General features: G+C 41.8%; 1 protein-coding gene across 1 annotated transcript in view; it reads right to left on the bottom strand.

The window, feature by feature from the left end:
* The window catches only part of LOC138352868 (uncharacterized protein DDB_G0287625-like), a 46,568-nt gene extending 21,282 nt beyond the window's left edge, over positions 1-25,286 (bottom strand). Inside the window, exons 1-4 of the mRNA XM_069305420.1 lie at positions 25,206-25,286; positions 17,867-17,984; positions 14,892-15,785; positions 13,915-14,007 (exon numbers count right to left, since the gene is read on the bottom strand). Of these exons, the coding sequence (XP_069161521.1) occupies positions 13,915-14,007; positions 14,892-15,785; positions 17,867-17,984; positions 25,206-25,286 (1,186 nt within the window). The remainder of the gene's footprint in view (positions 1-13,914; positions 14,008-14,891; positions 15,786-17,866; positions 17,985-25,205) is intronic.
* Between the last annotated feature and the right edge of the window lie 535 nt (positions 25,287-25,821).

Raw genomic sequence — 25,821 nt, 5'->3', positions numbered from 1 at the left:
ATCACCACCTCCCAAGAGCACTAGAGCAAGTGAGGGGTCATTTAGACGTTAATTTCATCAAGTCCCTGTTAATATGGGAAGACACAGTGCCTATGCTTAAGGCACAACTCTCCTAAACACGAGAGTCAAGTATACAACTTTAGAACACTTTCCCACCAGGAGACTCGAACCCTAGCCAGCACAGAAGCCTTCCAGCAACTGGCATAACAGGTACGCCTTAACCCTCTCCACCACCTGCTCAGACCCTTAAAAGAGATGGTAATTTCGGAGTATTTAAATACCACAAAGATCACCACCTCCCAAGAGCACTAGAGCAAGTGAGGGGTCATTTAGACGTTAATTTCATCAAGTCCCTGTTAATATGGGAAGACACAGTGTCTATGCTTAAGGCACAACTCTCCTAAACACGAGAGTCAAGTATACAACTTTAGAACACTTTCCCACCAGGAGACTCGAACCCTAGCCAGCACAGAAGCCTTCCAGCAACTGGCATAACAGGTACGCCTTAACCCTCTCCACCACCTGCTCAGACCCTTAAAAGAGATGGTAATTTCGGAGTATTTAAATACCACAAATATATATATATATATATATATATATAAATATATATATATAAATATATATGCAAACAAGCCTGAATGGTCCCCAGGACTATATACAACTGAAAACTCACACCCCAGAAGTGACTCGAACCCATACTCCCACAACTGGTATGTACAGGGACGCCTTAATCCGCTTGACCATCACGACCGGACAGAAGGAAGTGATAGCCGAGGCTATATGAACCACTTCCCCGCCGGCACTCGGATGGTAATCTTGGGCATAGCATTTTATCAAATCACCTCATTCTTTGGGGCACACGTGAGGAACACAAATGCAAACAAGCCTGAATGGTCCCCAGGACTATATACAACTGAAAACTCACACCCCAGAAGTGACTCGAACCCATACTCCCACAACTGGTATGTACAGGGACGCCTTAATCCGCTTGACCATCACGACCGGACAGAAGGAAGTGATAGCCGAGGCTATATGAACCACTTCCCCGCCGGCACTCGGATGGTAATCTTGGGCATAGCATTTTATCAAATCACCTCATTCTTTGGGGCACACGTGAGGAACACAAATGCAAACAAGCCTGAATGGTCCCCAGGACTATATACAACTGAAAACTCACACCCCAGAAGTGACTCGAACCCATACTCCCACAACTGGTATGTACAGGGACGCCTTAATCCGCTTGACCATCACGACCGGACAGAAGGAAGTGATAGCCGAGGCTATATGAACCACTTCCCCGCCGGCACTCGGATGGTAATCTTGGGCATAGCATTTTATCAAATCACCTCATTCTTTGGGGCACACGTGAGGAACACAAATGCAAACAAGCCTGAATGGTCCCCAGGACTATATACAACTGAAAACTCACACCCCAGAAGTGACTCGAACCCATACTCCCACAACTGGTATGTACAGGGACGCCTTAATCCGCTTGACCATCACGACCGGACAGAAGGAAGTGATAGCCGAGGCTATATGAACCACTTCCCCGCCGGCACTCGGATGGTAATCTTGGGCATAGCATTTTATCAAATCACCTCATTCTTTGGGGCACACGTGAGGAACACAAATGCAAACAAGCCTGAATGGTCCCCAGGACTATATACAACTGAAAACTCACACCCCAGAAGTGACTCGAACCCATACTCCCACAACTGGTATGTACAGGGACGCCTTAATCCGCTTGACCATCACGACCGGACAGAAGGAAGTGATAGCCGAGGCTATATGAACCACTTCCCCGCCGGCACTCGGATGGTAATCTTGGGCATAGCATTTTATCAAATCACCTCATTCTTTGGGGCACACGTGAGGAACACAAATGCAAACAAGCCTGAATGGTCCCCAGGACTATATACAACTGAAAACTCACACCCCAGAAGTGACTCGAACCCATACTCCCACAACTGGTATGTACAGGGACGCCTTAATCCGCTTGACCATCACGACCGGACAGAAGGAAGTGATAGCCGAGGCTATATGAACCACTTCCCCGCCGGCACTCGGATGGTAATCTTGGGCATAGCATTTTATCAAATCACCTCATTCTTTGGGGCACACGTGAGGAACACAAATGCAAACAAGCCTGAATGGTCCCCAGGACTATATACAACTGAAAACTCACACCCCAGAAGTGACTCGAACCCATACTCCCACAACTGGTATGTACAGGGACGCCTTAATCCGCTTGACCATCACGACCGGACAGAAGGAAGTGATAGCCGAGGCTATATGAACCACTTCCCCGCCGGCACTCGGATGGTAATCTTGGGCATAGCATTTTATCAAATCACCTCATTCTTTGGGGCACACGTGAGGAACACAAATGCAAACAAGCCTGAATGGTCCCCAGGACTATATACAACTGAAAACTCACACCCCAGAAGTGACTCGAACCCATACTCCCACAACTGGTATGTACAGGGACGCCTTAATCCGCTTGACCATCACGACCGGACAGAAGGAAGTGATAGCCGAGGCTATATGAACCACTTCCCCGCCGGCACTCGGATGGTAATCTTGGGCATAGCATTTTATCAAATCACCTCATTCTTTGGGGCACACGTGAGGAACACAAATGCAAACAAGTGGTTCATATAGCCTCGGCTATCACTTCCTTCTGTCCGGTCGTGATGGTCAAGCGGATTAAGGCGTCCCTGTACATACCAGTTGTGGGAGTATGGGTTCGAGTCACTTCTGGGGTGTGAGTTTTCAGTTGTATATAGTCCTGGGGACCATTCAGGCTTGTTTGCATTTGTGTTCCTCACGTGTGCCCCAAAGAATGAGGTGATTTGATAAAATGCTATGCCCAAGATTACCATCCGAGTGCCGGCGGGGAAGTGGTTCATATAGCCTCGGCTATCACTTCCTTCTGTCCGGTCGTGATGGTCAAGCGGATTAAGGCGTCCCTGTACATACCAGTTGTGGGAGTATGGGTTCGAGTCACTTCTGGGGTGTGAGTTTTCAGTTGTATATAGTCCTGGGGACCATTCAGGCTTGTTTGCATTTGTGTTCCTCACGTGTGCCCCAAAGAATGAGGTGATTTGATAAAATGCTATGCCCAAGATTACCATCCGAGTGCCGGCGGGGAAGTGGTTCATATAGCCTCGGCTATCACTTCCTTCTGTCCGGTCGTGATGGTCAAGCGGATTAAGGCGTCCCTGTACATACCAGTTGTGGGAGTATGGGTTCGAGTCACTTCTGGGGTGTGAGTTTTCAGTTGTATATAGTCCTGGGGACCATTCAGGCTTGTTTGCATTTGTGTTCCTCACGTGTGCCCCAAAGAATGAGGTGATTTGATAAAATGCTATGCCCAAGATTACCATCCGAGTGCCGGCGGGGAAGTGGTTCATATAGCCTCGGCTATCACTTCCTTCTGTCCGGTCGTGATGGTCAAGCGGATTAAGGCGTCCCTGTACATACCAGTTGTGGGAGTATGGGTTCGAGTCACTTCTGGGGTGTGAGTTTTCAGTTATAAATATATATATATAAATATATATATATATATATATATATATATATATATATATATATATATATATATATATATATATATATATATATATATATATATATATATAGTCACAGTAAAATCTCTAGTAAGAGATTCGGCCTGCTCCATCATCACCTATTCTACCCATATCCCGTCTATATATTCAAGTACTGCAGCCACAAGAACAACAACTACTTGCAAACGTCTAGACAGTATACCAGTCTCCCTCCTTCACCACTGACCGTCACCCCACCTCGCACCTGGCGACGTTAAACTTGCCATTTAACTCTGAATACGTAAGAGTGTTCGCTTCTCCTACCACCCCTCCTTTTTTTTATAGTGTACACTTTATTATGCAAGGTTATACAGTTACATATCTGCTTTTATACAAAAAATTAACATTAAGAGGACACAAAAAAAGTTCGCTTCCTAGAGGCTGTAGATTTCCTCGAACTCCTCCGACGCCGGGCATGAACCGAGGATGCAGCGAGCATTCCCCCTCTGGATCGCGACACTGAGGCGCTGAAAGAGAAAACTTGCTGCTCTAGGGTCTCTTGTGGTGTCAATGAGCTTGGAACCAAGATCCTTAATAAACCTTCTTGCACTCTCTCCCCATGGGCCTAGGGTCTCAGACCCTATTGGAACAAAGTTGTACCGATGATCTAATTGCCTGTACTTGGCTGACTTGTCTCTTTCTCTGCGTGTCGCCGCGGCTCCTGCTGTGCCGGCAGAGAGGTTGATGTATGTGGTTGCCAGGGTGGATACACAAGTATAGTCCCATGCCAACTGTCTGCCACCCTTCCACGGACGCAGTGTGATTCCGTCTGGTCGGTCGGCAAAACTAACAGTCACGGTTCAGTAGGTTGCGGGGCTCTCTCTCCGCTGGACACTGAGCAGAGGCAAGGCTTCTTTTAATGATGTCATTGACTTCGTCGTGTCTAGTGTGCCAAACACCAGATTTTCCACAGTGCAGGCCATGCAGTCCATATTCGTCAGCATCTGCCTCGCCGCAAATACACCTATGAACAGTGTGGATAGGGGCAGCAAGGCGGAGAGCGACTGCAATACGGAGCTCCTGTGGATCAAGACATGTGCCTGTCACAGGCATAGGGACTGCCAAAAGGAAGTCCCCTGCATGGGGAGCCTGCACAGCTGTGAGGCGTGCACGATCACTGGGGGTTGTTGCTGCCTCCAGCAAAGCTGTGGCTTCTTTGCCTACAATGGGGCTGTCCCAGCTGGATGGTTTCTTGGCTTTCGGCATGGCTGGTCTGAGTGCTGGGTCTGCCATGGCACCCCGTTTCGTGTCGCATTCCGTGTAGTGGGGGTCCTGTATCCCCGCTACATCACTCAGGGTGTCAGGTAGAATTTCCTTAACCAGGTCATCTGAGGCTGAGGAGGATGACAGGAAGGCTGGGACAGCAATTTGGGTAGCAGTGCGGACACCCAAGCCACCGAGCCTAACAGGAAGAGTGGCTTGTTTCCACTGGCATTCGTTGAGGGAGTGGTTAACAACTTTTTCCAGCATGGTCTTCAGTAAGAGGTCATACTCCTCAAGCTTTCGGCTGTTGTAAGATGGGGCGCACCTCAGAAAGTAGGTTAGCCTCGGAAGGGATAGGCATTTGGTGAGGAGATAAAAAGCATCGTGGGCATCGATGTAACCTATTCTGTCTTCCATCCTCCTAAGGTCTGCGATTTTCTTGTCAAGGATCTCCTCAATGGCGTTAGACCCGAGGGGGGCTCCAAGGAGGGTGCTGTTCTCGGCCCTAATGACATGGGCTCCAGGCAAGGCAGGCCTTATTCTAGCTACGATATATATATATATATATATATATATATATATATATATATATATATATATATATATATATATATATATATATATATATATATATATATTGAATATGACCGCATATTCTGTATTTATTATTTTCTGGTTTAGGGCTTCTATCCCTCTAACTATTTTCTTAGCATCAGGGCTTAATTGAAATAGGAGTTCTCCAAAACTCATTTTCGTACTTTTAAGGTGAAGAAAAGAAGTGATTTACTATAGAGTGTATTACACTTATTTGTATAATTTGCACGACGTTTCGAACCTCCATGGTTCATTCTCAAGTGAACAGATCTTACAATACTAGTTGATTTTATACCTGCATTAGGTCAGGTGATAATACAATGAAGGTGAAAACATGGGGGGATACATAAGGGATAAACATAGGGGCTGCAGAAGGCTTATTGGCCCATACGAGGCATCTCCTATCTAAACACAAAGATTAATCCAGTGTAATTGGCCTGTTATGTTGGACATTGTCTTCTGTGTTGGCATCGATATGTTCTTGTCTTGTCCTTACTCTCATGGTGGGTAGAGTAAATAGTTCCGTGATTTGGGTGTTCATGGTAGGTCGCTCTATTCTTATGTGAATTGCCTCAAGAATTTGTAATCTTCTTGAATCTTGGGTTGTGTCTATTATGCAAGTATTCTTGTTCAACATTTCTCTTGTTAGAGTAATGTCATGGGCTTGTCTCATGTGATTCCTAGGGGCACCAGATTGAAGATGGCATGTCAAACGCCTCGTCAGCTTGGTCGACGTCATACCTATGTACTTACATTGAAGGTTACATCCTTCGTGGGGGCAAGTGTACATGTATACAACGCTTGACTGCTGTAGAGGGTTCTCCGTCGGCTTCGGGCTGTTTTTGATAAGGAGTTCGGAAGTCTTCTTGGTTTTGTAGAATATTATCAGGTTTATGTTTTGGTTAGGAGTAGTGCTTTTTACTCCTTTACGGATTATTTCTTTCATTATTCTTTCCTCTTTTATATGTTCACTGTGCATGGTTGATTTGTAATATAATTTTATTGGGGGTGTTGTGGTTTCTGTTCTAGGTTCTGAATTATACCAACGGTCCAAGTGTCTTCTTATAGCAGCGTTCATTTCCGCGTTGCTATATCCGTTGTTCACCAATACCTGAGTTACTCTTTCAAACTCTCTACTCACGTTGCTCCATTCAGAGCAGTGGGTAAGCGCTCGACGAATATAAGCATTGAGAACACTGGCTTTGTATCTTTGGGGGCACTCACTTCTACCGTTCAGGCATAATCCTATGTTGGTGGGCTTGGTATATACGTTGGTGCTTAAAGAGGTTCCTGTTTTTGTTATTAGTACATCCAAGAATGGCAGACTGTTATTTTCACTATTTTCATGTGTATTTTCAGACTGTTATGACTGTTGTGCAGACTGTTATTTTCACACATGAAAATAGTGAAAATAACAGTCTGCCATTCTTGGATGTACTAATAATAAAAACAGGAACCTCTTTAAGCACCAACGTATATACCAAGCCCACCAACATAGGATTTTGCCTGAACGGTAGAAGTGAGTGCCCCCAAAGATACAAAGCCAGTGTTCTCAATGCTTATATTCGTCGAGCGCTTACCCACTGCTCTGAATGGAGCAACGTGAGTAGAGAGTTTGAAAGAATAACTCAGGTATTGGTGAACAACGGATATAGCAACGTGGAAATAAACGCTGCTATAAGAAGACACTTGGACCGTTGGTATAATTCAGAACCTAGAACAGAAACCACAACACCCCCAATAAAATTATATTACAAATCAACCATGCACAGTGAACATATAAAAGAGGAAAGAATAATGAAAGAAATAATCCGTAAAGGAGTAAAAAGCACTACTCCTAACCAAAACATAAACCTGATAATATTCTACAAAACCAAGAAGACTTCCGAACTCCTTATCAAAAACAGCCCGAAGCCGACGGAGAACCCTCTACAGCAGTCAAGCGTTGTATACATGTACACTTGCCCCCACGAAGGATGTAACCTTCAATGTAAGTACATAGGTATGACGTCGACCAAGCTGACGAGGCGTTTGACATGCCATCTTCAATCTGGTGCCCCTAGGAATCACATGAGACAAGCCCATGACATTACTCTAACAAGAGAAATGTTGAACACGAATACTTGCATAATAGACAGAACCCAAGATTCAAGAAGATTACAAATTCTTGAGGCAATTCACATAAGAATAGAGCGACCTACCATGAACACCCAAATCACGGAACTATTTACTCTACCCACCATGAGAGTAAGGACAAGACAAGAACATATCGATGCCAACACAGAAGACAATGTCCAACATAACAGGCCAATTACACTGGATTAATCTTTGTGTTTGGATAGGAGATGCCTCGTATGGGCCAATAAGCCTTCTGCAGCCCCTATGTTTATCCCTTATGTATCCCCCCATGTTTTCACCTTCATTGTATTATCACCTGACCTAATGCGGGTATAAAATCAACTAGTATTGTAAGATCTGTTCACTTGAGAATGAACCATGGAGGTTCGAAACGTCGTGCAAATTATACAAATAAGTGTAATACACTCTATAGTAAATCACTTCTTTTCTTCACCTTAAAAGTACGAAAATGAGTTTTGGAGAACTCCTATTTCAATTAAGCCCTGATGCTAAGAAAATAGTTAGAGGGATAGAAGCCCTATCTTTGGGGGAACTCACTTCTACCGTTCAGGCAAAATCCTATGTTGGTGGGCTTGGTATATACGTTGGTGCTTAAAGAGGTTCCTGTTTTTGTTATTAGTACATCCAAGAATGGCAGACTGTTATTTTCACTATTTTCATGTGTATTTTCAGACTGTTATGACTGTTGTGCAGACTGTTATTTTCACACATGAAAATAGTGAAAATAACAGTCTGCCATTCTTGGATGTACTAATAACAAAAAAAGGAACCTCTTTAAGCACCAACGTATATACCAAGCCCACCAACATAGGATTTTGCCTGAACGGTAGAAGTGAGTGCCCCCAAAGATACAAAGCCAATGTTCTCAATGCTTATATTCGTCGAGCGCTTACCCACTGCTCTGAATGGAGCAACGTGAGTAGAGAGTTTGAAAGAATAACTCAGGTATTGGTGAACAACGGATATAGCAACGTGGAAATAAACGCTGCTATAAGAAGACACTTGGACCGTTGGTATAATTCAGAACCTAGAACAGAAACCACAACACCCCCAATAAAATTATATTACAAATCAACCATGCACAGTGAACATATAAAAGAGGAAAGAATAATGAAAGAAATAATCCGTAAAGGAGTAAAAAGCACTACTCCTAACCAAAACATAAACCTGATAATATTCTACAAAACCAAGAAGACTTCCGAACTCCTTATCAAAAACAGCCCGAAGCCGACGGAGAACCCTCTACAGCAGTCAAGCGTTGTATACATGTACACTTGCCCCCACGAAGGATGTAACCTTCAATGTAAGTACATAGGTATGACGTCGACCAAGCTGACGAGGCGTTTGACATGCCATCTTCAATCTGGTGCCCCTAGGAATCACATGAGACAAGCCCATGACATTACTCTAACAAGAGAAATGTTGAACACGAATACTTGCATAATAGACAAAACCCAAGATTCAAGAAGATTACAAATTCTTGAGGCAATTCACATAAGAATAGAGCGACCTACCATGAACACCCAAATCACGGAACTATTTACTCTACCCACCATGAGAGTAAGGACAAGACAAGAACATATCGATGCCAACACAGAAGACAATGTCCAACATAACAGGCCAATTACACTGGATTAATCTTTGTGTTTGGATAGGAGATGCCTCGTATGGGCCAATAAGCCTTCTGCAGCCCCTATGTTTATCCCTTATGTATCCCCCCATGTTTTCACCTTCATTGTATTATCACCTGACCTAATGCGGGTATAAAATCAACTAGTATTGTAAGATCTGTTCACTTGAGAATGAACCATGGAGGTTCGAAACGTCGTGCAAATTATACAAATAAGTGTAATACACTCTATAGTAAATCACTTCTTTTCTTCACCTTAAAAGTACGAAAATGAGTTTTGGAGAACTCCTATTTCAATTAAGCCCTGATGCTAAGAAAATAGTTAGAGGGATAGAAGCCCTAAACCAGAAAATAATAAATACAGAATATGCGGTCATATTCAATGAAACATGTTTGAAAGAAAACCTGCTGCCAGTATACACCAATATATATATATATATATATATATATATATATATATATATATATATATATATATATATATATATATATATATATATATATATATGTCGTACCTAGTAGCCAGAACGCACTTCTCTGCCTAGTATGCAAGGCCCGATTTGCCTAATAAGCCAAGTTTTCACGAAATAATTGTTTTTCGACTTCCTAACCTACCTAACCTAACCTAACCTAACTTTTTCGGCTACCTAACCTAACCTAACCTATAAAGATAGGTTAGGTTAGGTTAGGTAGGGTTGGTTAGGTTCGGTCATATATCTACGTTAATTTTAACTCCAATAAAAAAAATTTCACCTCATACATAATGAAATGGGTAGCTTTATCATTTCATAAGAAAAAAATTAGAGAAAATATATTAATTCAGGAAAACTTGGCTTATTAGGCAAATCGGGCCTTGCATAGTAGGCTGAGAAGTACGTTCTGGCTATTAGGTACGACATATATATACATATATATATATATTTATATAGATATATATATATATATATATATATATATATATATATATATATATATATATATATATATATATATATATATATATATATATATGCAAACAAGCCTGAATGGTCCCCAGGACAATATGCAACTGAAAACTCACACCCCAGAAGTGACTCGAACCCATACTCCCAGAAGCAACGCAACTGGTATGTACAAGACGCCTTAATCCACTTGACCATCACGACCGGACAAAATGAGGTGATAGCCGAGGCTATTTGAACCACCCCACCGCCGGCACTCGGATAGTAATCTTGGGCATAGCATTTTACCAAATCACCTCATTCTTTGGGGCACACGTGAGGAACACAAATGCGAACAAGCCTGAATGGTCCCCAGGACAATATGCAACTGAAAACTCACACCCCAGAAGTGACTCGAACCCATACTCCCAGTCTTGTACATACCAGTTGCGTTGCTTCTGGGAGTATGGGTTCGAGTCACTTCTGGGGTGTGAGTTTTCAGTTGCATATTGTCCTGGGGACCATTCAGGCTTGTTTGCATTTGTGTTCCTCACGTGTGCCCCAAAGAATGAGGTGATTTGGTAAAATGCTATGCCCAAGATTACTATCCGAGTGCCGGCGGTGGGGTGGTTCAAATAGCCTCGGCTATCACCTCATTTTGTCCGGTCGTGATGGTCAAGTGGATTAAGGCGTCTTGTACATACCAGTTGCGTTGCTTCTGGGAGTATGGGTTCGAGTCACTTCTGGGGTGTGAGTTTTCAGTTATATATATATATATATATATATATATATATATATATATATATATATATATATATATATATATATATATATATATATATATATATATATATATATATATATATATATATATATATATATATATATATATATATATATATTTATATATATATATATATATATATATATATATATATATATATATATATATATATATATATATATATATATATATATATATATATATATATTACTTAGTTACTTAAACCCAAAAGTCAAATGTACAAAGGAACTCACTCTCCTGTGAACTGCCTCGAACCTTTGATAGCCAGAGTGTTCTTGCACCCTGACATAACAAGTACTCTACCTCTACACAACGCAGATCGTACAAAAGAGGTTGCAAGTCGGGACTATATCCGCCACAGAATCCAACCTCCCAACGGTGTTAAAATGATCTTAGGAGTGCTAAATTTTTAACTTCCCTCGACAATGAAGAAAAACGTAAGAAATATTGAGAAGATTCGTGGTTATAATTTAATAATAAAAAAGACAGGAAAACTCGGCTGGATAGGCAATTTGGCCTATTAGGTATAATGAAGACATATATGAAAGAAAGGTTGTTTGGTACCCAGTCGGAAATCCCTATTGTACCCTGTGCTTCGACCTGGGTTTGAACCTGCATTACCATGGCTCTCCCCTTTGCGTGCAGAGATCTATAACCACACCAGCAGTTGTCTATAAAGATTAGTTGGACGTGCAGCTCACTGAGTTCCAAGATCTATCAATCCTCGGCAACAAACGTGGTTCAATTTGGGCACAGATATTAATCAAATCCCAGTGCGTACACAGATTGATCTGTGCCTAAAAATATGAAAGAAAGCTTAAATAGTCCCCATGCAATAAATCACTTAAGAACTCTATAACCCGACCAAGACTCGTACCTACATATCCAGGAGTCAACCCACTATCGTACACAGTATCAATACCACTTCACCACTGACTGCACCATTGACTATAAGAACCAATGTACACTTAAAGTGATCTTTATTTGCGAGCTTGGCCCATTCATGGACGTTCAAGGGAATTTGGCAGTGAACATGCAGCTGCTTGGTGGCTTTCCCTTGATCCAGAGCGAATATACCTGGCTTTTAAGGAAACTATTGCTCTCTTCACCTTGGTCTTGTAGCTCGGTGGTCGCAACGGTTTAGTGTTCATTCACCATAATATGAGTGACGGGGTGAAATAGAGTCACTCCTATATATATGTTGAGTTTTTACATGTAACATCAGTATACTCGTGTTCTCAATATCACGTGTATTTTCCTGTGGTTAAAATCAGATAAAGTATAATTGGTTAATCATTATTTTCTTTAACATCGATGCTACTCAACATTGTTTCTGATTGTTGCTTCAATTACTCATGGTAACACTGGATATAGTAACCACATGGTCACTATACCAACGGACATTATCACCACGTGGTCATGGTAACTCATCATAATCACTATGTGGTCATTGTAACTCTGCATAATCACTATGTGGTCCTGATAACCGAGCATAATCACTATGTGGTCATGGTAACCGAGCATAATCACTATGTGGTCCTGATAACCGAGCATAATCACTATGTGGTCATGGTAACCGAGCATAATCACTATGTGGTCATGGTAACCGAGCATAATCACTATGTGGTCATGGTAACCGAGCATAATCACTATGTGGTCATGGTAACCGAGCATAATCACTATGTGGTCATGGTAACCGAGCATAATCACTATGTGGTCCTGGTAACCGAGCAAAATCACCAATACCAATGATACCAATGAGCATAATCACAATGTGGTCATGGTAACACTGAATACAGTCACAATGTGGTCATGGTAACACTGAATACAGCCACAATGTGGTCATGGTAACACACAACACAGTCACAATGTGGCCATGGTAACACTGAATACAGTCACAATGTGGTCATGGTAACACACAACACAGTCACAATGTGGTCATGGTAACTCACAACACAGTAACAATGTGGTCATGGTAACACACAACACAGTCACAATGTGGTCATGGTAACTCACAACACAGTAACAATGTGGTCATGGTAACTCACAACACAGTAACAATGTGGTCATGGTAACACACAACACAGTCACAATGTGGTCATGGTAACACACAACACAGTCACAATGTGGTCATGGTAACACTGAATACAGTCACAATGTGGTCATGGTAACACTGAATACAGTCACAATGTGGTCATGGTAACACACAACAGTAACAATGTGGTCATGGTAACACACAACACAGTCACAATGTGGCCATGGTAACACTGAATACAGTCACAATGTGGTCATGGTAACACACAACACAGTCACAATGTGGTCATGGTAACACACAACACAGTCACAATGTGGTCATGGTAACACACAACACAGTCACAATGTGGCCATGGTAACACTGAATACAGTCACAATGTGGTCATGGTAACTCACAACACAGTAACAATGTGGTCATGGTAACACACAACACAGTCACAATGTGGTCATGGTAACACACAACACAGTCACAATGTGGTCATGGTAACACACAACACAGTCACAATGTGGTCATGGTAACACACAACACAGTCACAATGTGGTCATGGTAACACACAACAGTCACAATGTGGTCATGGTAACACACAACAGTCACAATGTGGTCATGGTAACACACAACAGTCACAATGTGGTCATGGTAACACACAACAGTCACAATGTGGTCATGGTAACACACAACAGTCACAATGTGGTCATGGTAACACACAACAGTCACAATGTGGTCATGGTAACACACAACAGTAACAATGTGGTCATGGTAACACACAACACAGTCACAATGTGGTCATGGTAACACACAACAGTCACAATGTGGTCATGGTAACACACAACAGTCACAATGTGGTCATGGTAATACACAACAGTCACAATGTGGTCATGGTAATACACAACACAGTAACAATGTGGTCAGGGTATTACTCGTTACGTGGTCACAGTAACGCTGTCAAGGCAAAATGGACATATAAACAGGGAGATACTTACGTCTTTTATCATCAACAAGTCCATATGACTTCACATTCTGTCTAGAACGATGTCCTTTACTCAAGGTTGGTCTTCCCAGAGTGTCCTTGGAAGCTGGAGATAAAACATCGGTCAGTGTATAATCTCAGTACATAACAGTTATTCTACACCTTCCACTATGCCTGTGTTTTTGTCTTCTTCCTATTTTTTTTTAGGCCTTTCAAGTTTATATTATTAAATCAACGGCATATGTCGGTTCATTTATAATTGTTACTGTTTTTGAATGGAGAATAAATCCTATCAAATACACCAATTATAGTAATCTTGTGTCGAAGCTGAGGCGTAAGCTTCAAGATAGAAGTTGTTTAATACATTGCGCGTCATTGAATTATAGAATGATTACGAAATACAAAGCCCGCTTGGGAATTAATAGGTAGCCTCTTTAACATGGGTGTGCCATGAACCGGAGGGTATTTGCAAACTAAGTATCCGAATAAGCCACAATAACTATAAATAACTTTTTTAATCAAAGTAGTTAAACAAATGGAATAAATTGAGGAGTGAAATAGTGGAGGCAAACTTTTAACTCAGACTCAGATGTAGATACGACTTAAGCCAATATATCCGGGAACACAAATATAATGATATTAGAGGTTAAAAGGCGGAAGGATGAAGCTCAGCCCCATGAGCACATAAAGGTCCATCTCGGGAAGTAAGCACACACGCCCGTATCAAAATAGCATGTTACTACCAGAGGGAAAACCTAGAGTTTGCGTTATGACAACATGTTGAGGGTGTGGTAATGAACGCTCACATTTAAGGCGAAGCGACCATAAGCTGTTCAAGATCTGAACTGTTGATAAAAGGTTAACAAGTGTTTGTGTTTATTATATATGTTTTATGTGTGCATACCTCACCGTAAGTAAGCATATATTTCTTGGCTTGCGGCCTGTCACTATCCCTCCCTCTGTTGGATCTATTTAACCAGACTCACATACCTATCCTCCTGCCATCGCTCAGGATCTTCTTCCGTAGATTCACTTTGCTCTTGTCTTGATCCTTCCTTCTTCCTTTAGCCTTGTTTTTGGCATATTTTCTTTTCTGTTTCTTGATATTCACATTTCCTTTTATTTGTTTCTTTTTACTACGTTCTCTCTTATCTTTAGTATTTTCCATTCGTATTTTTCCTTTCATTCCCTTAACTTTCTTTGGTCTTGTACCACGTTTGTTGTCTTCCATCCCTTTGTTTTTCTTCACTTTCTTTGGGATTTTGCGACGTTTACTCTCATTCATTCGTTTGTTTTTCTTCTCTTTATTTGGTTTTCTTTGCCGCATTGCCTTTCCTTTGTTTTTGTGCATTTGTTTACCTTTACCATTTATTTGTTTACGTTTCCCTTTACTCTCTGAATTTAATTTACGTTCTTTCCTTCTATCTTTTTGTGTGTTGCTTGTTTTCTTTTTCATTAATTTGTTCGTATTTTTCACTTGTTTTTTGCGATATTTGCTCTTCTCAATGTTTTTGTTTAGCTTATTTGTGCTTTGTCTCCGTTGATGTTTAATACTTGGCTTACGTTGTCCCACTTTTCCTTGTCCTCTGCGACGCTGTGACATTTCTTTTCCTCCGAGTTTGTGGTTTCTACCTCGTGTTCTACGACGCTCAGCTCCACTTGTCTTACCACCTCCCACAATGTTCTTTCTTCCATTCCTCTTGCTCTCTTGACTTTTCTTTCCCTTTTTCTTTTCATTTCTGTTGTGACGTATGTTCTTGTTAGTTTTCTTGTGTGTTTTACTGTGGTCTCTTGGTGCTCTTGCGGTGTTGACGTCGCTTCTGGAACGTTTGTTGAGAACTTCCCTTCTCTCCCGCTGAAGCCTTCTTGACCCAAGGTCCTCCTCTGTGAAAAACACCAGCCAAATGTTAAACAGTAAAATGCCTTACTTAATATCATATATAAATTATTTACATTTAAGTTGTACAAAATATTCGGAAATGTTATCAGACATTACACATAACTTCTAGAATAAAAAGAAATATCCTTAACTAAGAATGTGAAGAGAAGAACATTTACACATAAAAATTAAAAGCCGAAAATTAGTAAAGTTTATTCACAAACATTTGCACATAAAAAACAAGTACAAGTTGCCTTCACAGAGATTACATACTCTTAACTGTCCTTAACAGAATTACTGCAGTAATTCTTTAATATTACGTACCGAGGATGGTGCTCTGTATATTAAGTAAATACTTTGTTGTCCCATTGGCTGAGGGATGCATTACAAACCTAAAAGGCTTCCTAATAATAATCACGAGGAAACCAAGTGTGCCATACTGATTCATACTGTTGGTGTATACTGACACAAGCAACAGATGTAAATCTCAAGCTGCCAAGAGGAATATACGCAAGTGGTCAGGCGGATCATACTCATGTATTTTGGTAAAATAAAGTGGTCTCAAACGCTTCTTAAAGAGCTGCAGCAGGACCGATGGATAGCATATAGGAAACAAATATAATTTTTATATTCCAAGAATAAGACTGATCCAAAGCAGATTATATCATGTAAATAAAAGGCTGTATATTGAAACATCGAGTAGCATAAATATAACATTTTACTTCATTCTAATTAAAAGATTAACAACCAGGAGTTGTTAACTGTTATTATTAATATGAATTACTGAAATGGACTGTTATTAGAGTTACCATTAAGCTTCAACATTTCTAATAAGGAACTCTATAATTTTCAGCTTTAAGTATCACCCTAGAAAACTATAACATTTGCTTAATATAATACATCCCATTTAGCACTTTTGGATGAAGAATAAGGTATTGTTTGAATGTAAACTGGGTTGTTAGAGTGGTATATGGTCATTGGAACGTGAGCAGGTCCTGTGAGAGGTTCAGGTGATATGTAGGATGAAGATGATAACCCATCTTCAATCCCTGGAAAATCGGTGTTGCTATTAAAAACTTCGGCCATTGTGGTAACTTTTATGTTTTGAGAAAGTCAGTAGGAGCCATGAAAATGATTCGAACCTGAACACTTGGTACTCCAAAACACACGCCCTAGGCCGGTTCAACACGTCATGGTCAAAACTAATGAAACCTTGGATTGAACTGAATCCTCTATGGGTCCTGAGGATTCCACTTAAGGCCAATCAGGTGTTTCACACCTTATCCTTATTCACTCTAGCTGTGGCCCAGGAGTTGCACCTCCAACGCTTCTCTTATCTCATGTGGCATCAGTTAACATTGATACATCATGTAAATGTGACTTCACTTTGTATTAGTGTTTTCTTTGTTAACGACATCCTTAAACGTTGTTGTGGTCAAATAAACTAAAATGTTTGTTTCATACCCTAAATGTATTCCTGATTCAATGTGATGGCCACCCTCTATACTCGCCTTGACTTTTTATATATATTAGCAGAGTATTGTTTAGATTAATTTTGCTGCAGATATGTCAGGTCTTGATCAGTAAAGTCTACTGTGTAACAATGTGAACAATGTTTAAAAGGAGTTTATCAGTAAACATTTTCAGTCTAATGAAGCTCAATAATTAATCTGTAATTGGGTAGTAAAGATAAGGAACAATTTACTAAATGTATCAACTGAGACGCAATAGAGTGCATTTATTTATTTATAAATTGGCTGGGTAAATGCTTCACTATATGTAGAGTGTTTGATCCACTACAAGGCTTCCATACACAAATATATTCACTGGAATCTAATGGTCTATGTGTGTTCCACGTAACTCGTTGGTTTAGTGTTAGGCTTAAGGCCTATCAATCTCTAGAGGGTTATTAAGACAACCATGAATTCCATCCTGACAAGCAGCCATGAAGTATACCTGAAGCAGGTATACTTTAGTTCTGGACGCAGTAGAAAACTAATCTTTCAGTTTATATTCACCGAGAAGCCGGGATCACCTCTGAGTGTATATATTGGTGATAATATGTGTATAACATAAGTATACTCACTGAGGCAGCAGCGGGCGCCATGAAGGCAGTCATCATAGTCAGTGAGGATGGTGAGACAGTCAGCCCGGGCCTCCACACACACTCCTCCACTTGTGGTGCACGTCCTGCTCTCACTCTCCTGCAAGCATATTGATGCACATTTTCAGTGCAAGTTGATGACCTCAAAGTTGCAAGTATTTTCCCCTGTCCTTCAGTATTATGAATTTCCAGACTTTCTGCGAAAAGTACAAATTTGTACCTGTCCTCAGGGAAGAAATCTGCTCACTGGAATGGATTGAGCACAACTACATAACTATCTGCTATCTATTAAGGTTAGATTAGCTTAAGGTTATGATGGCCAAACTACACATCAGAAAGTGAACAAACGACGGCATTTCAGTTCGTACTGGACCATTATCAAGTCATGTAAAAGGAGAGGATTGTGTCATTGAAGAAGATTAAGCCACACAAAAGGTGGCACGGGCATGAATAGCCCAAAATAAAGGCAAGGAAGGTCCTGGCAAATATATAAGGAAAGAGAGTGAAAAGATAGGTGAGGAGCAGGTAAGAATATGATGAATGTATGAAAAAGGTATGAATAGGATGAATGTAAGAATAAGTTAAGAATATGATGACTGTAAGAAAAGGATGAATGTAAGAATAAGGAAGAAATAGGATGAATGTAAGAATAAGGAAGGAATAGGATGAATGTAAGAATAAGGAAGGAATAGGATGAATGTAAGAATAAGGAAGGAATAGGATGAATGTAAGAATAAGGTAAAAATAGGATGAATGTAAGAATAAGGTAAGAATAGGTTGCATGTAAGAATTAGGTAAGAACTGGATGAATTTAAGAATAGGATGAATGTAAAAATAGGATGAAAATAAAATAAAGTAAGAATAGGATGAATGTAAGATTACGGTAAGGATAGGATGAATGTAAGAATAGGTTGCATGTAAGAATAAGGAAAGAAAACGATGAATGTAAGAACAGAATGAATGTAAAAATAGGATGAATGTCATCCACAGGATGAAAGCAATTGTCCTCCATTCTTGCATTCCAAATGTGAGTTGAACGTGAATGTGATTCAAATGTGAATGTGATTTGTCCTCCATTTTTACATTCATATCCATATAAATTGTCATCCTCATTTCCATGGAAATAAACATTCAATTCACCTGGGCTGTAGGTGTCTCAAACCGTGGACCCCACACGTGTGAGGCCGAACCTCTATTAACTAGACTAAGAGTAGTCTTAATAAAGATAGTCGAAAAATCAAGTTTGGCAGCAGGAAGCTGCTTCTGGAAACTGTCCTTATTAAGGCTACTCATAGCCCAGTTGATAGAGCTTCAGCCTCACACGCATGAGGTCCATGGTTCGAGACTCCTACAGCCCAGGTGAATGAAATTGGTAAGAGTATGTGGATTTCATGATGTGACTCTCTCAATTCTCCACGTGCTAAATGGAACCAGGATAAATCCTATCAATACTCATCGTTTTTTTGTTGGAGGTTCGTGAAGCGGAAACATTGCCGATCAGTTTTACGGATCATTGTTTAGATTTTATCTAGCTTGTATTTGTGTGGCATGATCGATCCTGCTATGGGTTGGTGTAAGGTGAATTATAGTAAGGTTCGTGATTGGTAAGGTTCGCTGCGAGGTAGGAAGTTGGACTTTCCTAGTGTTTTAGAACGGTTGGATTCGGTTGAGGATGAACGTCAAAATTATTAAACAATTTACGCGAAACAGGGATTCCCTCTGGGTGGTGTGAATTTATTAATTAATGTGTTGCAGTGTCATTTGGAGCCATTGTACAGTTCTGCCGATGCAAGTAGTGAGTGTTTTGAGGACATTTCATTGTGTAACGTGTGTCTTGAGGACCAGAAGAGTGAACTAGTGGAGGGGGTTATGAAGGGGGAATTACGGAACGGAAATATCAAGCGAAACGCCAAGCCATTACGACTATATAGCACTTGGAAGGGGTCAGGGTAAGGATTTGGGATGGGACGGAGGGAAGGAATGGTGCCCAACCACTTAGACGGTCGGGGATTGAACACCGACCTGCATGAAGCCTATTATTGAGACCGTCGTTCTACCGTCCAGCCCAAGTGATTGGCGAGAGGGGAACTAGTGGAGGTTAGTACGAGCGTTATTAGCAGAGAAAGTGGTTGGTGAATCATTAGCCAGGTATGTGCTAGGGATGGACGATGTTTTTTTTTAGATTCAGCTACTTGGAACAAAAAGTTCCAAGTAGCACGGGCTATGGTGAGACCGTTGGAGGGAGAAGTTCCGGGGTGAGGTTTGTATGTATTTTTTTCGCTTCAGTGATGGATCTGTGGTGGGTGGGGCAGCTGGTATGTTTCACTGGGCGAGATTGTAGCTGGGTGACTTGTATTCAAGGGTGGGGATATGATCTGGAGTTATCTGGAGTTATCTGGAGATGATTTCGGGGCTTTAGTGTCCCCGCGGCTCGGTCCTCGACCAGGCCTCCACCCCCAGGAAGCAGCCCGTGACAGGTGACTAACTCCCAGGTACCTATTTACTGCTAGGAAACAGGGGCATCAGGGTGGAAAGAAACTGCCCATTGTTCCTCGCCGGCGCCAGGGATTGAACCCGGGACCACAGGATTACGCGTCCAGTGTTCTGTCCGCTCAGCTACCGGCTCCTGATCATGATGGAGGGTTGCGTGTGGGATTTTTGTCTTTTTGTTCGGCAGTGGTGTGACCGGAGATGAATAAACGGTTGGTGAGCCTGGTGACATATTATGATGCATGGGGGAGTAGTGAAGATGCTGAAAAGGGTTAGGACCCAAGGTAGTGATAGCCTCACTGCAATGTTTGTGTGTCTTTCTGGGAAATAATTGCCATAGAAGTGAAGGACGTCTTTACTTACTGTTTGGGTCATTTGACAAGCTGTTAAGCTCTGGGTATTGTGCGGGTGCTGTCGAAAGGTGGGGATTTGAATGAATTCGGGATCTGAAGGCCGTTAACGATATTAAATACAGACTATAAGATGATAGCCTCGATTATTGAGCAATCGGCTCAGTGAGGTAGTGGAAGCTTGTGTGACTGCGGAGCAGAGTTGTGGGGTGCTGGGCACATCCATTGTCATCCACAATAACCTAATAAGGGATATGTATTGTTTTCAAAGTACAGTGAAAACTGCTTGAAAGTTATTTGTTACAATTACCAGCATTTTTGTGACACTTCGATTTTATAAGTGATGTAATACGGTAGATTTGCTGTGTGGAGCGTTATTTAATGTTGTCATGTAAACCTGTTTATGTAGTCCCAGTAAACACAAAACATTTGCTGACGTTTTTATTTGTAGCAGCTAGGTGACACTGTAACTACTTACATATAGTCGTCTTTTTAACGTATAAAATACGTAGATTTCAGTCAATTAAATCATAGAAATTTTTAGCTAATGTACAAAACACCTCTTAATACGTCTTCAATTTAAATTATAAGCAAATACTTAATGTTTGTGTGTACTCACCTAGTTACTCACCTAGTTGTGTTTGCGGGAGTTGAGCTCTGGCTCTTTAGTCCCGCCACTCAACCGTCAATCAACAGATGTACAGATTCCTGAGCCTATTGGGCTCTATCATATCTTCACTTGAAACGGTGTATGGAGTCAGCCTCCACTAGTGGAGGCTGACTCCACCACATCACTTCCCAATGCATTCCATTTGTCAACCACTCTGACGCAAAAAAAGTTCTTTCTAATATCTCTGTGGCTCATTTGGGCACTCAGTTTCCACCTGTGTCCCCTTGTGTTAAATAGCCTGTCTTTATCTACCCTATCAATTCCCTTGAGAATCTTGAATGTGGTGATCATGTACCCCCTAACTCTTCTGTATTCCAGCGAAGTGAGGTTTAATTCCCGTAGTCTCTCCTCGTAGCTCATACCTCTCAGCTCGGGTACTAGTCTGGTGGCAAACCTTTGAACCTTTTCCAGTTTACTCTTATCCTTGACTAGATATGGTCTCCATGCTGGGGCTGCATACTCCAGGATTGGCCTGACATATGTGGTATACAAAGTTCTAAATGATTATTACACAAGTTTCTGAAAGCCGTTCCTATGTTGGCCAGCCTGGCATATGCCGCTGATGTTATCCGCTTGATATGGTCTGCAGGAGACAGGTCTGGCGTGATATCAATTCCCAAGTCTTTTTCTTTCTCTGACTCCTGAAAAATTTCCTCTCCCAGATGATAACTTGTATTTGGCCTCGTGCTCCCTACACCTATCTTCATTACATTACATTTGGTTGGGTTAACCTCTAACAACCATTTGTTCGACCATTCCTTCAGTTTGTCTAGGTCTTCTTGAAGCCTCAAACAGTCCTCTTCTGTCTTAATCCTGTGTGTGTGTGTGTGTGTGTGTGTGTGTGTGTGTGTGTGTGTGTGTGTGTGTGTGTGTGTGTGTGTGTGTGTGTGTGTGTGTGTGTGTATACTCACGTAGTTGTGTTTGAGGGGGTTGAGCTCTGGCTCTTTGGTCCCGCCTCTCAACCGTCAATCAACAGGTGTACAGATTCCTGAGCCTATTGGGCTCTAGCATATCTACACTTGAAACTGTGTATGGAGTCAGCCTCCACCACATCAATTCCTAATGCATTCCATTTGTCAACCACTCTGACACTAAAAAAGTTCTTTCTAATATTTCTGTGGCTCACTCAGTTTCCACCTGTACTCACCTAGTTGTACTCACCTAGTTGTGTTTGCGGGGGTTAAGTTTTGGCTCTTTGGTTCCGCCTGTCAACCATCAATCAACTGATGTACAGATTCCTGAGCCTACTGGGCTCTATCATATCTACATTTAAAATTGTGCAAGGAGTCACCCTCCACCACATCACTGCCTAATGCATTCCACCTGTTAACTACTCTGACACTGAAAAAGTTCTTTCTAACGTCCCTGTGGCTCATTTGGGGTACTGAGTTACCACCTGTGTCCCCTTGTTCGGTTACTACCAGTCTGGAATTGAGTATCCTTGTGTACTCTGTCAATTCCCCTGATGATTTTGTATGTGTTGATCATGTCTTCCCTTACTCTTTTGTCTTCTAGAGTCAGAAGAGTAAGAGTCCCGCAGCCTTTCCTCGTAACTCGTGCCTCTTAGTTCTGGGACTAGTCAAGTCGCATACTCCTGTACTTTTTCCAGCTTCGTCTTGTGCTTGACAAGGTACGGGCTCCATGCTGGGGCCGCATACTCCAGGATTGGTCTTACATCTGTGGTGTACAAGATTCTGAATGATTCCCTTACACAGGTTCCTGAACGCTGTTCTGATGTTAGCCAGTCTCGCATATGCCGCCGACGTAATTTTTTTTATGTGGGCTTCAGGTGACAGGTTTGGTGTGATATCATCTCCTAGATCTTTCTCACTGTCCGTTTCATGAAGTACTTCATCTCCTATTCTGTATCCCGTGTCTGGCCTCCTTTTTCCACCGCCTAGTTTCATTACTTTGCATTTACACGGGTTGAACTTCAGCAGCCATTGGTTGGCCCATTCATTCAGTCTGTCTAGGTCATCTTGTAGCCAACTACTATCATACTCTGTTTCAATCCTCATAATTTTTGCATGATCAGCAAACATTGAGAGAAACAATTCTATACCCTCTGGGAGATATTTACATATTTCAGAAACAGTATAGGTCCAAAGACCTATATGTCACAAGTTAAGTCCCTGCGGGACTAAACTTGTGACGTCTTGCCAATCTGAGACCTCACCCATCACAGTGGCTCGTTGTCTTCTGTTGCTTAGGTACTCCCTTATCTAATGGAGTACCTTCCTTTTCACTCCAGCCTGCATCTCCAGCTTTTTCACTAGCCTCTTGTGTGGTACTGTATCAAAGGCTTTCTGGCAATCGAAAAAATATGCAGTCTGCCCACCCCTCTCTTTCTTGCCTGATTTTTGTTGCCTGGTCGTAGAATTCAATTAACCCTGAGAGGCAGAACTTGCCATCCCTGAACCCAAGATGATGCTGTGTTACAAAGTTCTTTCGCTCCAGATGTTCCACTAGATTTCTTCGCACAACCTTCACACAATCTATGTGTGTTTGTGTGTGTGTGTGTGTGTGTTTGATGTGTTGTTTGTGTGCGTTTGATGTGTGTTTGTGCGTTTGGTGTATGTGTGTGTGTTTGGTATGTTTGTGCACGTATATGATGTTAGTGTGTTTAGTATGTGTGTGTGTTTGGAATGTTTTTGTTTGTTTTGTGTGTTTGTGTTGGGGTTTGTTTTGTGTGTTTGTCTGTGTTGGGGTTTGTTTGTGAGTTTTTGTTTGAGTTTTTGTTTGTGTGTTTGTGTTTGGCGCATTCGTGTGTTTGGTGTGTGTGTGTGTGTGTGTGTATGGAAAGTACTATTAGGTAAACATTTGTATAAACACTGTTGGGGTTTGTTGAGAGAGAGGGAGAGAGAGAGAGAGAGAGAGAGAGAGAGAGAGAGAGAGAGAGAGAGAGAGAGAGAGAGAGAGAGAGAGAGAGAGAGAGAGAGAGAGAGAGAGAGAGAGAGAGAGAGAGAGAGAGAGAGAGAGAGAGAGAGAGAGAGAGAGAGAGAGAGAGAGAGAGAGAGAGAGAGAGAGAGAGAGAGAGAGAGAGAGAGAGAGAGAGAGAGAGAGGAGAGAGAGAGAGAGAGAGAGAGAGAGAGAGAGAGAGAGAGAGAGAGAGAGAGAGAGAGAGAGAGAGAGAGAGAGAGAGAGAGAGAGAGAGAGAGGGAGAGAGAGAGAGAGAGAGAGAGAGAGAGAGAGAGAGAGAGAGAGAGAGAGAGAGAGAGAGAGAGAGAGAGAGAGAGAGAGGGAGAGAGAGAGAGAGAGAGAGAGAGAGAGAGGGAGAGAGAGAGAGAGAGAGAGAGAGAGAGAGAGAGAGAGAGAGAGAAGGAGAGAGAGAGAGAGAGAGAGAGGGAGAGAGAGAGAGAGAGAGAGAGAGAGAGAGAGAGAGAGAGAGAGAGAGAGAGAGAGAGAGAGAGAGAGAGAGAGAGAGAGAGAGAGAGAGAGAGAGGGAGAGAGAGAGAGAGAGAGAGAGAGAGAGGGAGAGAGAGAGAGAGAGAGAGAGAGGGAGAGAGAGAGAGAGAGAGAGAGAGAGAGAGAGAGAGAGAGAGAGAGAGAGAGAGAGAGAGAGAGAGAGAGAGAGAGAGAGAGAGAGAGAGAGAGAGAGAGAGAGAGAGAGAGAGAGAGAGAGAGAGAGAGAGAGAGAGAGAGAGAGAGAGAGAGAGAGAGAGAGAGAGAGAGAGAGAGAGAGAGAGAGAGAGAGAGAGAGAGAGAGAGAGAGAGAGAGAGAGAGAGAGAGAGAGAGAGAGAGAGAGAGAGAGAGAGAGAGAGAGAGAGAGAGAGAGAGAGAGAGAGAGAGAGAAGAACCCGTATAACTTACCTGTTGTCCTTCAGCAACAGTGCCAAAGGAGTAGTAAAGGACGAACACCCACACCAGGACCAGCCAGTCTGCATCCCTCATTGTACTGGTGATGATTCTTCACGCCTTCTCTATTGCCAGCTTTCAGCCGAGAGGCTTTCAGATGATACCAGCGTGAAGACCTCTTACCAATTATTGCTATAGCGGCTTGCCTTTGGTAACAGGCAGACCAGAGGTGGTTCAACGCAGCTGTTTGAGACACGCGACCGATCCCCCTGCCTATGGGTAGACTAGCCAGGTAGCTAGCCCGTCAGCAATCCTTATATATAAAAATGCGAGTGTCGATGATTACCTGCGCCTTTGTAATACGCACCTTCATATAACCCCACCAACCAATGTTGTAATATTTTTTTTTTTGATTGAGCACATATTGTTATTATATTTTTTGTATGTCAGCCGACGGCATGGAATATGTAATCAAAATCGCTGCACATATGTTCGAGAAAATTGAAACTCATTCTCAATTTGTATATTTTATTTTCCGGCATTCTTGTTGACATAGAACACACCAAAGTCATTATACAAGTAAAAAAAATATGTTTTTACTCACTACTTCGTTGGACTCTGACGTCATTCA

The sequence above is a fragment of the Procambarus clarkii genome, chromosome 55, assembly GCF_040958095.1.
Source record: "Procambarus clarkii isolate CNS0578487 chromosome 55, FALCON_Pclarkii_2.0, whole genome shotgun sequence".
In the NCBI taxonomy this organism is placed as follows: Eukaryota; Metazoa; Arthropoda; class Malacostraca; order Decapoda; family Cambaridae; genus Procambarus; species Procambarus clarkii.
This window is presented reverse-complemented; position numbering and strand designations above follow the sequence as displayed.